This window comes from Ursus arctos, unplaced genomic scaffold, assembly GCF_023065955.2.
Source record: "Ursus arctos isolate Adak ecotype North America unplaced genomic scaffold, UrsArc2.0 scaffold_9, whole genome shotgun sequence".
NCBI lineage: Eukaryota > Metazoa > Chordata > Mammalia > Carnivora > Ursidae > Ursus > Ursus arctos.
In genome coordinates, this window is record NW_026623111.1 from 43,408,409 (window position 1) to 43,423,405 (window position 14,997).

Here is a 14,997-nt window from a genome sequence, read left to right on the forward strand (position 1 = left end):
CGCTGTTGCTAAGAATTCTTAAGAAAGACCTGCAACCTTTGAACTTCAGCTTAACAATTGAGATTCCAATATTCATTTATAATCAAAAAGTATTCTTAACTGTTTGGTTACAGGGACAGTGGGGAGAAAACAAACGGCCTATTTAATTATTCAGGTCGGTGACACGGCCTATAGCAAGAAATATGTTTGGCATTGGGATCTGGTATATACGAAAGAAGAGTGTGACATGACACCCTTACTAAATGTGATCGATGCCTTAAGATATTTTTTCTGTTCTACTTTTTATTTTTAAAGAAAACGCTGGCTGTGATCCCTACATTGAATTGAGGATTTGCTGGCGGGTCACAGGCTGCCTAAAATAACATTGCTTTAGGTCATGCATGTGGCATATTACATTACAAAGGTAGACAAAATTCAGCAGAGCCTGGCAGCCAGGTTCTGCTAGTTTCTGGCAAGTCCTGCCTGCACCCCTCCCTCCTGCCACAAATCCTTGGGGAAGCCCATGGCTCTGCCCCATAGAATCCCAAAAGCTTCAAGGGAAAGATCCCCAAGGCAGATTGTTCCCCCTGGTGTGTATGTAGGTTAGCTAGGGGTGGGGCAGAGCAAGGACGGAGGAAATGATCCTCTGCCGGACTGGTCAATACGGTCACACGCTCCGGACGCTTGGGTCACGCTGGCTCCTCACTGCATCATCCCTAGAGAACTGCAACAGAGCTTTTTATGGATATTCTCTGGAAAAGTTGTTCCTCCACTCCACCCTCTGAACAAACCAGGAGCCTCCGCATAGGCAATGGGGAGGAGCAGCAGCTTTTGCCCGAAGGCGCACACCCATGGCTGCGTTTCCGCTTGGACTGCTTGCTCCTCGCTCCCCTTTCAAAAACTAATTTACTGAGGTGAAATTTCACTGTCCCCTTTTTTTTTTTTTTAAGATTTTATTTATTTATTTGACAGAGAGAGAGCTAGAGAGCACAGGCAGGGGAGCGGCAGGCAGAGGCTGAGGGAGAAGCAGGCCTCCCCGCTGAGCCCAGTATGGGGCTCGATCCCAGGACGTTGGGATCACGACCCAAGCCGAAGGCAGATGCTTAATCATCTGAGCCACGGGGCGCCCCTTCACTGTCCTCTGTAACAGAAGTTACAGCTGGAAAGGTCCGTAGTAACAGAGCTGGTGGTGGTCTGCCCACCCCTACTCCCAGACATTTTTTGCAGTCACCCTGATTTCCACCAGATGGCCATACGGGGGAGCCAGGGGGTGGCAGGTGACCCAACCTGAGTCTGAGTCCTTCTGTGGGATTTACAGGGCAGCAGGGAGAGGGGAAGCCCTTTCTTTCCTCTGGAGTCTTCAAGGGGCGATAATAATGGAGCCTGGAGCTGCCGGTGACCACGCTGCCTACAGTGTGGAGGCAGCTTTCTGAGGTAGAAGCAAAACAAGAATCAAGAACAGAGTCCTGACCATACTGCATTCCTGGATCCGGCTGCCCTAGAGGCTGGAATCACCACTCCTCGCCCTCCCTTTCTCTTGCTCGAGGTATTTGAAGAGAGTTTCTACAACTTGCGACATAAAGATTCTGATGGGAGCCAAGATCCTCTGGAATCCCAGAAGTTGGTTCTCTGGTCAGATACCAGCAAACAAAGTAAGAGAGAGCATCTGAGAGCTTGTTGGCGGGTGAACCAGGTATCTGGTGACGGCTTTTCACTTAAACTCTATTTCCTTTTTGTTAGCACAAGTTTGATGACATTTACTCCATAGCATGGTTGTCAGGCTTAATGGAGTCAAAATGCACAAAAAGAGAAATCATGGAAAATAATGTCCAGTATGACCGTGATTGATCTGGCAAATGAGTGTTTTCTTCTCCCTTCTACGGGCTTGCTGGGAAGAGGTTATCCTTCGAATATGAAGTTACACAAGATAATGCCACGCGAAGGGGATTATTTCCAGGAATAGCCGCTAACATCAACGGAGTGTTAACTATGTATCTGAGAACAAGCCGCGGGATTTTACCTGCATCGCTTGATACAATCTTCACAAAAATTATATGCTACCTTCATCATACAGAGGAAGAAACTGAGGTTTAGAGCGTTCATTCTCATTCTAGGCGATTTTCCCCCAGCAGACATTTGGCAGTGTCTTGACACACTTTTGACTGTGCACTACTGGGGCTGGTGCCACTGGCACGCAGCCGCTGGAGGCCAGGACACTGCGAAACCCCTCACAGCACAGGGCAGCCCCGCAACAAAGCATTATCTGGGTCAGAACGTGAACGGTGCTCGGAGTAGGAAACCCCAGGCTTAGAATGCCAGCGACCTGGTTCAGGGACTCACGTTCTTGGCCACTACGCTCTACTGCCTCCGACGGGAACGCACACATTCCTGCACGCACATGCTCACACGCACACACTCGGGGTGGGTTTGGGCGCTCAGCATTATAGTTTTCTAGTTCCTAAGGCTCCATGCTCAGGCACCGACAACGAAAGCAGAGCGGAGACTGTTCTGGAGGTCAGTAAAATCATTCAACAGATGCAGAGGAGGTGTCTGGAAGATGGCCACAAGGCTTCCCTTTTGAGGACAGCAGGGAATAGAAGAGGCTAAAGGTTTTAGATTATTGCCATCACTGCATAGTGAGAGAGGAGCTCCTCAGTCTAGGGGATCTTCCTGAAATCTGTGCCACTGACCTTGTTCCAGATGAGGACAGGGGTTGGGATTCCGATGACCTCACAGCTCAAGTACACCTGGGCGCCAGTGACATTCCAAATGTCCTTGGGGGGTGTCACAATGGAAGGACCTACAAGAGAGAACACAAAGCCAAACACATCTTTTTAAACAGGGTTTAATATTAGTCAGCAGACTAGAAGTAAATATCGGATTCTGTTTATGGGGCTGTCCCCTCTGTGAATTATCTAAAGCAAACTGCAAAAACCAGACTGGCATCCCCCTGCCACCAGCATGATTTTTAAGCTCTGCTTTGGAAATGCATCTATCTAAACAAACAAAAATCAGTAGGAAGAAAAATTTATTGTTTATGAAACTTTCTCCTCGTTTAAATCATGCTTAATAGTTTAAATTTACCAGCTGTTTCGCATTATCTGGGATGTTCCAATTAATATAATGAAATTTAGTTCCAAAATATTTATTTTTCCTTTTTGCTTACCAGATTTCCTTTTTTCCCTTTTTTTATGTAGCAATGCAGGGCTCAAACTCAGGACCCTGAGATCAAGACCTGAGCTGAGATAAAGAGTCAGACACTTAACCGACTGAGGCATCCAGGCACCCTTGTTTACCAGAATTTCTGTTTTTTTGGCAGGGAGGTAATAACCAACTACTTCTTAGGTAATGAAAGAAAAAAAATTTAAGAAGTTATTTGAAAATGTGCTGAGCACTTAGAAAAGATGGCAGCCCTATTTTAAGAAGCCTTAGGATCTAAGATCAACAAGTCAAGGTGATCAGGCAGGAACGACGACTTTCATCTAAGACAGAAATGTAGGGTGCCGTGTGCCCTGGGAGACTGCAAGGAGATAGCTTTGAACAGAAGTGGCCTGGTATCCGGGAGGAAGAGGGCTTTCTCAGTTGGGGGAGGCAGTGGGTAAACTGCAGCAGAGACAGGTCTATTGGGCGTCTTTCCCGGGCTCTTAAGCGTCTAGGTCCCTGGGAGGGGGCACTGCCTACATAGCCTCAGCAGGTATGAGACCACCCAGCGAGAGCCCAGAGTGATACCTGCCCATCCCCCCAATTCTGGAACACCTCTCTAGGCCTGCTCTGTCCCATATATCCCCTCTGGTAAGAAGGTCCTTACAGGACCAACATCAATGGGATGCATCTTTTTTGTTACTAGAGAGGTCCTTGGGTTGGCCAAAACTATGGCCCATGGGCCAAATCGGGCCTGCCGCTTGTTTTTGCCTGGCTCCTAAGACGTCTTTGTGTTTTTAAATGGTTGGGGGAGGAGGATGGATATTTCATGATGGGAAAATCATAGGAGAATCAAATTTCAGTGTCCATAAATTAAGTTTTATTGGAATACAGCCATGCCTCCAGTCTGGCCATTGTGACTGGGGCCATATGGCCTAAAACGTTTACAATGGGGCCCTTTATGGAAGAAGTGTTGACACCTGTTCTAATCAGCCGACCAATGCCTGAACATGATGTCAGGGAAACTCTGACTTCAGTCCTTTACACATCACCTGGTGCTCATGCAAGGAACCCACCTGTGGGTCCAGCTCTGAAATGCAGCATTTTGAAACCAACAGACACAGAGAGAGCTGTGCTTGCTTACTGCTCCTGGGGGGGGGTGGGGGGCTTCCTAGCATCTGCTCTAGAGGAGACACTCACACCTTCTTCTTAGTGGGTTGTATTTAATATTTCACTTCTGCTCATTCTGAACACCAGGTCTCAAGCATAGGGCCCTTCAGAGACATGGGGGACAATCCACAGAAGAGGGGGGTAGAGCTGGGAGGCTGCCCTCCGCACACCCCCTTCCTGGTATGACAGCACCCTACTCCAGACCCAAACCTGGCCCGTCCTCGGTGCTCAGTGCCACTTCCTGGATGAAGGAGTTAATCACTCCCTCCGAATTTCAGCTCTCCACTGCCTTGGGTCTTCCGGCCAAATAAAACGGCTGACCGTCGCGTCATCTTGCATCAGTGTCCTGGGAAAGGGACAACTTCCCCTTTAGGCCTGGAAAATTTTCTGGCATAATCAGCATTCAAAGGACACAAAATCTCCCCTTTTGCAACAGGCTATTTCCAGCACACTAATAATTTTTTGAAACAGAAAGGAAATGACTCCAGCATATAACATTGTTCCCACTCATCTAAAGTATTAGATGCTGATTTTTTTTCTAATCCCTCGGGGTATTTTTATTTTTTCCCCTTTGTAAGAATGCAAAACAATCAAAGTTCGGAAAGCTCTAAATATATTTCGCGCTTCCTTTCCTCTAAACCGCAGATCTGAAGAGGAAGCATCCATCTTGGCCCCGGTCTTGGCTTTTCAGTTGCAAATGTGCATGTGCTGAGTCTGGCCGTGCTCTGTGTGTGTTTCTGGCTCTGTCTCCCCTGCTTCCTACTCTGAACAACACAGGACCCCGCAAAGGGCGGGGCCGGGCGGGGCCTGACTGCATCCCAGCTTCCTCCGGGGTCCTGGGACCCCAGGGGCAGGGGCTACCGCAGAACCGGATCTGGCTGGAATTTGAACTACTTTCGCTCACCTCTCTGCGGGCCTCCGTGTGGCTCTGTCCTCCTTCCCACACACAGACTCGTCAGGATGACCTCAAAGCTCAGGGGATCTCAAGAGATTGTTCCGAGAAGAATACTCTAGTGTTCAGTCGTGGAGGGGCTCGGGAACAAAGCTGCCTCTCATGTATTAAAACCACACAAGGAATGTTAAGACTTTTACTGTGAGGTCTCAGTGCCCGAGCCTTACAACAAACCACTTATTTTAACTTGCATGTGTCTCCCTACAGTCAGAACGAGTAGCAGAGCCCTTGGTCTTTGTCAGGGGGCACATTCTGGAGAACGCCTGGAAGAATTCCAGCCTGCTTTTCTGTTACAGGCCTTGAAGACATGCTATGAATTCTTCCCGTGGCATAATTTTAAAACTAAGATATTCTGAGTTTTCACACGGTCCAATGTATCACATTTTCTTTTATGATTAGTGCTTTATATGCCCTGTTAAAAGAAATTTTTGCCTAGCCCAAGGTCATAAAGACCCCGTTTTCTTTTACAAACTTTATGGTTTTATCTTTCACATTTACATCTGTGGCCTGTCTTGAATTGATTTTTGTGTATGCTATGAAGTAGAGGTCAAAGTTCATCCCCCCCGCCACCCCCAAGAACATCAACTGCTTTGGCATCATTTGTTGAAAAGGCCATCCTTTTCTCGCTGAATCATAATGTAAATCCGTTGACCATACATGAGCGAGTCTACTTCTGGATTCTTTACTCTGTTCCGTTGGTCTCTGTGTCTGTCCTTGCACCAATAATGACTATGGTATACTTTAGAAAGGTATTAAAAGTATAGCACTGAACAGAGGGCAGATCCATTACATCCGCTCTCCAACCCTTTCCTTATTCCAAGAAGCATTACATTTCAGGAAGTGCAAGAATTCTTTCAAAACATCTGAAGCCAGAAATATTTTGAATAAAAGCCATCACTAGGAGGTTCCAGATTAGGACAAATCGATCTGTGGGTTCTTCTTTCTCTCTCCCAACCCTTGGAATACATACTAAACCTGAGGTGAATGAGCTGAGTCAATATTTAGACCATTCTAAGAACATACATGATCTCATCAATTCTGCTACCAGCCTATCCCAAGAATTCTACAAGATTCCATACCACACATTCTGTATCACTCACTGAATCTGGTTGAGTTGATGGGTGGAGGAGCAGAGGGGCCATTAGGACTTGTTGCTGTACGACATTTACAAAAGCCCTTGGTTATTTCAAGTCCTCGAACAAACGTCACCTTCAGGAACACAAAGAACACTTGAATAAACAATATCTACACTAGAATGTGCTGACCTACAGAATGCCCTCTAGGTTTTGATATGTAGTCGCTTGTAAAAGCCAAGTCAGATCAATGAATGATGAGGCTAATATTCAAGAGATCAACAACCTTTGAGCGCCGCTGGAGGCAGGCTGGCTTCAGGCTGACTTCCTGTGTTGGAAGGATCCACAGTTTCAGACTCTTCCTGTTTACGTTGTTCAGGGCTGATACCCACTGGGTCACCTACTGACTAAACTCTGCCTGGTTCTCTGCCACTCACTGGTCTGGAAATGCCCTCAGAGTGTGAAGAGGGAACGGACACACTCGTCATGAAGGCAGAACACAGCGACAATGTAGAAAGATGAGTGAGGATCCACCGTGAGAGAGAATAAGGGACTTAATGGTGACCCCCAGGGACACCAAGTGGACAGTTTTGTATGGAAGCGAAGGGACAGTGAACATCTTTTGGGCTAGCGCGGTGGCAGATCCAACAGCACTGCACTCCCCTCCCTGGATCTAAATCGCCACCACCTGACATAGTCCACTGAGCAGCAGTTTCACCGCCAGCCATCTTCTCGAACCGCATGTCTACCACGCTGTTCAATTCTTGAAGGTTCTGTTCTACCTCAGGAGGGAACTCAGCAAAATGACTCTTAACCAAATAGCTTCTCTTTCCACTCTGCCTTTTTTCCAAGAAGTTCTAAGCAGATCCGTAACTTATTTCTGTTTTTAAGGGTAAAGGAAGTTTTGGTTCATTCTGAGCTTGTTTTCAGGCAGAAAGCTCAAAATCAGTTCTCAAGGCCGGGCCAAGGGTACCAACATTACCGTCTAAATCCTGCTCAGTGTTTGGATTCCATTTAAAACAAGTTGCGAATATATTTTTAAATGTATGGGGACAAGCCCCAGGATAGGTTTGGTTGTTTATCCTTGCTTTGTTCCAGTGAGCACTTCAGGCTGATCAAACATCTGTCTAGCAAACATCCTGTACGGAGAATAACTGACTTGCCCACCACCTGTCGTCCCCCGCCCCCAACTCCACGCGGCAACCAAGCAGTGCACAGCGCTGCGTGGTGGCTGGCAGGGGGCATCTACCCCAACACTTCCCAACTCAGGGACACTTCTCTTTCTCAGATGACTGGACCCAAATCAGCCTATGCCATTTTTGTTTCTTACCTCTCACAACTCTGTTCTCATCTCTTCTCTTTTCATCTTAGCTCTCTAAGTTCATTTTCTTGTCCCCCCCTTTGTAATAACTCTTGCCTAGTGACCTTACATGGACTCTTCTCTTTAATGGGTCTTTGAAGGGAAGGAGGAAAAAGAAGGGAAGGAGGAGGTGGAGGAGAGGCAGAAGACAGCCAGATCCTAAATGAAGTTGTGGCAAGGAAGAAGAAACTCCTAAGTTTGGAAGAAAACTAAAATTCAATTTAATGAGTCAGTGTCACCTTAAAAGTACCTTGGAGGAGTTAGACGCCTCCCACGGAATGTCCACCTGGATTGTACATTCTCCTCCTCAGCACCTTTGAATTAACGTCCAGACGAACGACCCTCCGATCACCAAATTAGTTTAGGAATATTCAGTTCTAACCTAGAAAGAGCTACGTTCTTAGAAACCATGAAAAATGTAGAAAAGGAAGAATTGAGGATGGATGGATTTAAATCTGGAATATTTCAATTTGATTCTGAAGATGCTAAGAAGGGCAGTTCTCACAAAACCCAAAAATATCACAGGAGAAGATCCTGAAGTGGGATTTTTAATTTGACCAACATTTCGATCAAACTGATTTACATGAGGCTGTAGAACGGAGTGAAAATCTGTTATCTCTAAAAAGCATGAAGATGATGTAAAAGAAATATGTGAACAATTTCCTTGACGTTTACAGGGCCTAAAACACTCCCCCGACTTGATCTGAGAGGTCCTCGCCGTGTCACCACAAAAAACCACAAAACAAAAAACAACGTGCTCTTGGAGACAGAACGCTTGATGCTGGATCCTGGGCTGCTGCTAAGAGCCAAGAGACCCCGGGTACAGCAGAAACCAGGACAGGCCCGAGAGTCCTCTCTCTGGGCTTGTCGCATCAGGAATGTGTCCCAGGGCACAGTCATGTGGCATCTTCAACATCCATGAAGTTCTGCGGTTCTGCTGCCTGGCTCTGGTGCTCTCACAGCCCGAAAATCAGCCCAGTGACCTCCCCGCCTACCTAAATGCCATGTAGAGCATGACATCAGCCATAATACACGGCTTGCTAGAATGTAACACTGAGGCCGCTGAGGGCCGGGAAGGTTTCAGAGGAGGTGTAGGCCTTTGGAATGCAGAGGCCTGCGTGACCGCTGGGCCGTAGGAATGCCCGGTGGAGTTGCCTTCCCGCAGCTTTCCTAGACCAAACAGCCGCCCTGTGATCTAAGAGACTGTCCCTTGGGCCATATGTAGCAGAACTTGTAGAACACGCAGATTACCGTATCGTATTGTTTCCATAAACAGATGTTCCCGGTTTCAGTAAGACCCCTTACCACACATCACTGCTTGAGAAAGTGATAAGGATTTGTGATTATCCTGAAGGACCAATAAAAGCAGCAGCAAAGAAGAGCAAAGGGTCTTCATCTCTGAGCGTTGACCCCCTTGCCTTCTCCTCTCTTTCAAAAGCAAGGTCTGGAGTCATCTTTCATCCGCTGGTACAGGGATTGCGGGCCTTTCCTGGCAAATGTACATGACTCAGGGCAAAGTTCACTCTCCCAGGAATGAATACAATGAGCTTCTAAAGGTTTTGACTGTTACCTAGTGAGCCAATTTCTTAATCTGAAAGAGCTGCATAGAAGATGTTGGGAGAGGTCATGTTCTGAAGCTGAATATATTCCCCTGGAAAATAGTCAAATTTTCCCCAGTAGTCAATTTTTGTCCCATTTCATTGACATTACATTCAATCACGTCTTTTCTTCTTCGTTGCTTTCATTTCCCTCATCATCTCTTCCATTTTCACCCTACAAATGCGCTTTTCTTACTTCTACCCAAACTCGTTCCCATGCTCACCCACCATTACATGCTCATTATTACTTTGAAGCTTTACTTACGATGATGTGCGGGCCTACCTGGGACGTCCTGCCTCGCATCCGTTATCTACGCCCTATCCTTTATTTGAAGCTCTATGGCTGAAGCACCGCCCTCCTTCGGCATTAATGTGTAACTCAAAGATTCCCACTTACTTCTCCTCTGAAATCCTGTCGCGTTCATGGTTAGTGCCATATAGCTTAACGCATCCCTGTTCTCTCATGTTTACCCCCCAAGCAGGGCTAACTGAAGATGCCAGTGCCCAGATGGAATCAGCACTAAGCCAGAAACTCTGGACTCAGATGGTCTTTGTGTTCACTGGAAGGAGAGAAAGCCCAGATTATACGCAGTGGGTAAAGGGCAGCAATAAATTCAGAACATAACGGAATTAGCCACACAGAAGTGAGTAGATGGCCACTGTCCTGAAAATGCACCTGTGTATCACCTGACCACAGTGATGCTAGAACCACTTCTTTACCAGCTGGCAGACTGGTTATCATGGTTTTCTTTAATCCTCCACTCGACTTTCTCTTGCCATAAGCAATGTTTCTTGGCTACTGCCCACTCACTAACCTGTTTGTATATGATCAGGGGATGCAAATTAATTTGTATATATTAGTCATGAAGTCCCACCAAGAAGGGTAGGTCTGCCAAGGGGAAAGGACCATCAATCATCCTCACATGAAGAAACCAGATTTCTGCATCATGTTGGGTTATATGATGGACATTATAGCTCTGAGTACTTCTCAACATGGCTAAGGCAGCTCTGCATTACAGTAGGTTTGCAAACCATGCTCACCTTGACTCTTAAAGATGCTGAGTCTTGGAACAGTTCATACACAGTATGTGCATTCATACCAAAAAAGGAGGGTTTAAAGAAGAGCTGTGATACCACATATGGAGATGAAGAGTTCAGACACCTTGGCAAAAATCCCCAGATTAGATTCTGATAACACACTGAAGGGAAAAACACTACACAAAAGTACAAACTAGGAAAAGAATAGTAGGAAGGCACTATGGCCAAGAGGGGGAAGGGGATGAAACACGTGAAAACTTCCTGATATTAAATAAGGGGAAGCAGTAGTTCTATGGCTAATTAAAGAGCAGAGCCATCTGCCAAGGCAAATCATTTTGGGAACTTCCAGAGGTGGGGTGATGTAGCAGCTGGACCTGGATATGGGAAATCTAGCATACAGTCTCAAGGGTGCCAGCGGAGGACAGCAAGGGCAGGGAGAAAAAGTACTAAATCTCAAACAGCATAGACCGGCTTTCATGTCAGGGTTTTAGTTTAAGGCAAGGTCATCTGATTATGGAAGCTACTGTTAGTCATTTACACTTTAGTGTGAACGAAGACCCAATAGTTTATAATGATGGGGCCCTATCAAACACTACTGGGGGCAAAAGTATGTAACAATTACCTCCTCTCCTCCAAATATAATCTACTGGGATGGGATGGGGGGATGCTGAACAGTTTAGACTAAGAACAAAATGCTGGGGAGGTGACACACTGTATAGTGAGCTTGGAGCATGGACCTTGGAATCAGGGATTCTGTTCTACCACTTCAAGTAATGTGACACCGCTCCAGTTATTTAACTTGTCTCAGTTTGTTCATCTTGAAATCGGGTAACAAAATCATTAGATTATTGGAAGGATCAAAAAAGATACAGCAATGAGCCTGGTACCTGGGGCACGGGGTAAACAGTAAGTATTACAACATAAATTCCTTATGACTGGGGCTGATAAAAACCATTTATTCAGAAAGAGGACAACACACCTCTTGGGACGTGGGATGACTAGGGAAAGGAAATGGCATCTGAGTAGGCCCTGAAGTTCAGAAGTAGGACTTCTGTCAAGGCAGTTCCCGCCTTGAGGGAGGCCGGGAAACAGCCGCCTGCAGGCAGAAGAGCGCGCTGCGCAGAAGGACAGCGCGGAGAGCGGGTGTGGGGCACTGTGGGAGGTGGGGGACATGCGGCTCTGTGGTCTAGCACGTCTCCAAACGTCGGAGAGGCGGGATTCAAGTGGCATTTCAGGAGTTGGTTCTGGAGGCCTTTGCAGGAGGATTAGGACAGGGTGGGGGTTGGGGGCTAAGTCAAGGTTGTAGCAATGGGAACAGACAGGAGAGTGGCAGCTGGAGAGAGGATTCAGGAGGAACTAACGTCATCTGTCCGGTAACTGACTGGATGCGGGGAAGTGGGGGCTGAGTCCAAAGCTGCGGGGCTGAGAGAAGGCTCCCACCCATGAGCGGGAGCAGGATGCCCGTCTGGGGAAGGCGCTGGATTGGAGAAGGGGGAAGGACGGATTTGGGTTTAAATTTGCTGAAGTTGAGGTACCATCTGGGCATGGAGGTCTGAACGCTATGGAAAGAAGAAAGGATGCAGACTGTGGGGACCAACAGTGGCAAGGTCAATACCGGCTACTTTACATTTTAGCCCTGGGAAGGCTAGGTAGTAGGTTCCTTTGTATAGAAGGAAGGCAGCCTTGCTCTCCCTCCCATGGGCAGCTTCTGGGCGAGAATTAGCTGGCTGCTGATCATGTGACCACCCCCACCCCACCCAAGGCAGAGAAGTAGACAGCTAAGGTACAGGTTAGCCATGAGCCACTCTGAAAGCAGACTGTCCAATGACAGAACCCCGGTGACGGCAAACACAGATCCTGTGAATTACATTTCCTGACTCCTAGTTCCATCTGGGTTTTAATGAGACACCCCATTACGGCTCTAATCTTCAATGCTGAAAATCTTCCTGGAGTGTTATTAGTTCCCCCAACTTTTTTAACTGTAGTAGATACCCTAGTATTCACAAGGCATTCTATGATGACTGTGAATCTTGCAGTGTCTTGAAATTTTCACTGTAAGTCTGACCATGGAACATGAACAGAAAATTCCTTCTTACAATCTGCTGCTTACAAACAAATCTTACTTTGACAATGTTTTCTTATTCTTTCCCCCTAACTTGGGTCTCGCACAAGAAGGAGTTGGGTACTGACCAAGGGTGTGACCCCAGGGGGTGACTGCCACCCACAGGTGATTCTGGTACACGTGGGATGGGGTGACCTTTGGAGGGACCCTGCATGGAGGGTTCAGATGTGTAAGGTGGGGCGATCACTGTGGTAGCCACATGATAGGTGAGCTAACCTGGGCTGTGTCAGCAACAAGGGATGAGTTCATTTATTCAGCAGAGCTCACGTGGAAGTTGGAATACCTCCTACCATCATACTACCAGACTGACTGATGTTCATACACGTTAAATTAGCGGGCTGGATTTTTATCTAGTTGGAGCATATGGAAGAACTGACTTTATAGGGAGTACCCTAGTCATGTGGGTGTATCTTGTTAACATGGTCTTGGAAATGCTTTTTCTCTACGTTTCACGGGCCTGTCCTGTCTGGACTATGACTCACCTTAAATCCAACATATGAACAATGCTGGTTGCTTGTTCTTATTCCATAACCACAGAAGTGGGTGGGGAAGTTTCCACAAGGGGGCTCTTCTTTGCCACCTGATTCTGGGATTCCTAGAAACCTAGACAGTGAGCTCCCCCAGGATGCTTCCCCTTTGAGTCCCTGCCCACTCCCTGCCCCCTCCATACACACCCAGAGCCTGGCATTGTCAGGTATCAGGAAACGTTTCCTGAACCAAGGAGTGAGAAAAAGTCTCTTGGAGCTTGGAGGTCACCCACCCTCAAAGCTTCATCTCTGCCCACAGGCCCTGCTACCATCTGGTCCGTCCCAAAGAAATAGATGTTCTTGAACCCTGCCATTAGCTCCGCTCTACCCAAGAAGAGGTGGACACTGTAGGAGTCCCAGCAAATCCCTCCAGCCAGGCTGACCACTCTGGAAGCAGCCTGCGGAAACAGACAGGCCAGCTTCGAGTCACTCCTTCAGACTAGGAGTTACCAAAAGCGTAGACCTGTTCCGTCTCCACAGGTGATCTTGCAGAGGGGGGGCTGCAGAGAGCCGCGCAGACACACGGGGTGAGCTCCAGCCGCCGGGACCGGCCTCAAGAAGGCTCCCGGCTTGCAGCGCCTTCCCCGGTGGTTGGTTGCTTACCTTAGCCGCATACTGGACCCCCCCTGCCCCCCATGAAGAGTCAGCACCCATGCCCGGGCCCCGCTCCCAGAGCTTCTCATTGGTCCGGGCGTGGGGTCTGGCCCTGGTATTTGTAGAAAACTCCCCAGGCAGAAGTGCTCAGTTACAACACAGCTTCAGATGATGAGCAAGACAAACAGGAAGGTGGGAAGTGAGAGAAGAGGCCAGGAGGACAGACTTGAAGACAGAACACTTCCAAGTCTCTTCAGGGAGAGGCCAAGGACCCCTGGGAGGTGCAAGTGTTGGGGGAGGAGAGAGAAAACTCTGGGGAGCCGGTTCTGGTGAAGGGCACGCAAACCAGATAGTAGGGACACTACTGCTATGGTTACTACCGTCCCAGCCGTACTTGAGGGGTGGGGTGGGGTGGACGATGGGCCGTGTCTAAAGCTTCATCAGAAGCTCCGAGTTGCCCTGGCTCCTAGCAGTTCTCCTTCTGTGTCATTTTCCTAAAATAAAGCAGCTGGTTCTCAGCCCTGCCCCTGCCCCTCTGCTGCCTCCTAACTCCTACCCTTCCCGGCAGAGCCCTTAGCTGTGGGTCCTACTGAAAATCCCATTAAAGCGGGCCCTTGCCCTTTGCTCGCCTCCATTAAGACACATTCACCTTGGTCTGAAGAGGGCCAGAAGCAGGGTCGCAGGGCCCCACGTGCGAGAAAACAGCCCCCTCCGGGGGGGGGCTGCCGAGGAACAGAGCACAGGGCATGCTGGGCCCGCAGCTGGCATTTTTACATGATGAGGTTTTTGCCCTTCAGGCCCCAGCCTCATTCTGTCTTAGAGCTCCTGGTTACAACTGCCTCATTGGCCGACAACCCCAGACGTTAATCAGCCATCAGCCGCCCACCCCGTTCTTTGTCCGTGTGTTCTGGCCTTGCACTGTGCCCTCTGGTTATTTTCTGTACTCCTCTGTGATGTCCACAGACTTGAAAGCTCTCGGCTATTTACCCCAAGACTCAGCCTGTGTTTATGGCTGCTTTGCTGAGTGTTCTCAGATTTCCTCCCAGCTTCCTGATAGGATTCCGGTTTCTTCTCCCAGGTTCTGTATTTTCTCATGCTGTCCCTAAGGCTCAGGCTAGAGCAGAACACTCTGCCTACCCTGTGGGCTAATTCTCGTCTGTGTGTCCTGGGTACTTGTTCGGTGTGCCCGTGTGCTTTTCTAAACGTACTGTGTTCGGGCGCGAGCGCAAGACATTCTTGCTGAGTGCTGGGAGGAAATTCACATCATAGAAGGTGCTAGATGTGGATGCAATGGACCATCGGGACCAGCCAGACTGTTCAGTGGGGCTCAGAAGTGCCAAACGACACCACTCTGAAAATCAGAGAAATGGGTATGTCTCACCCATCTCGGCTCAGGGGGAGCTATCCGGTAGTAGCCGGAGAACTTTGAATAAGGATTTCGTA

At 48.1% G+C, this 14,997-nt stretch overlaps 1 protein-coding gene across 1 annotated transcript in view; it reads right to left on the bottom strand.

Moving 5' to 3' along the window:
• Nucleotides 1–14,997, bottom strand: part of IGFBP7 (insulin like growth factor binding protein 7) — a 69,601-nt gene that overhangs the window by 7,324 nt on the left and 47,280 nt on the right. Inside the window, exon 2 of the mRNA XM_026508963.4 lies at nucleotides 2,670–2,779. Within this exon, the coding sequence (XP_026364748.2) occupies nucleotides 2,670–2,779 (110 nt within the window). The remainder of the gene's footprint in view (nucleotides 1–2,669; nucleotides 2,780–14,997) is intronic.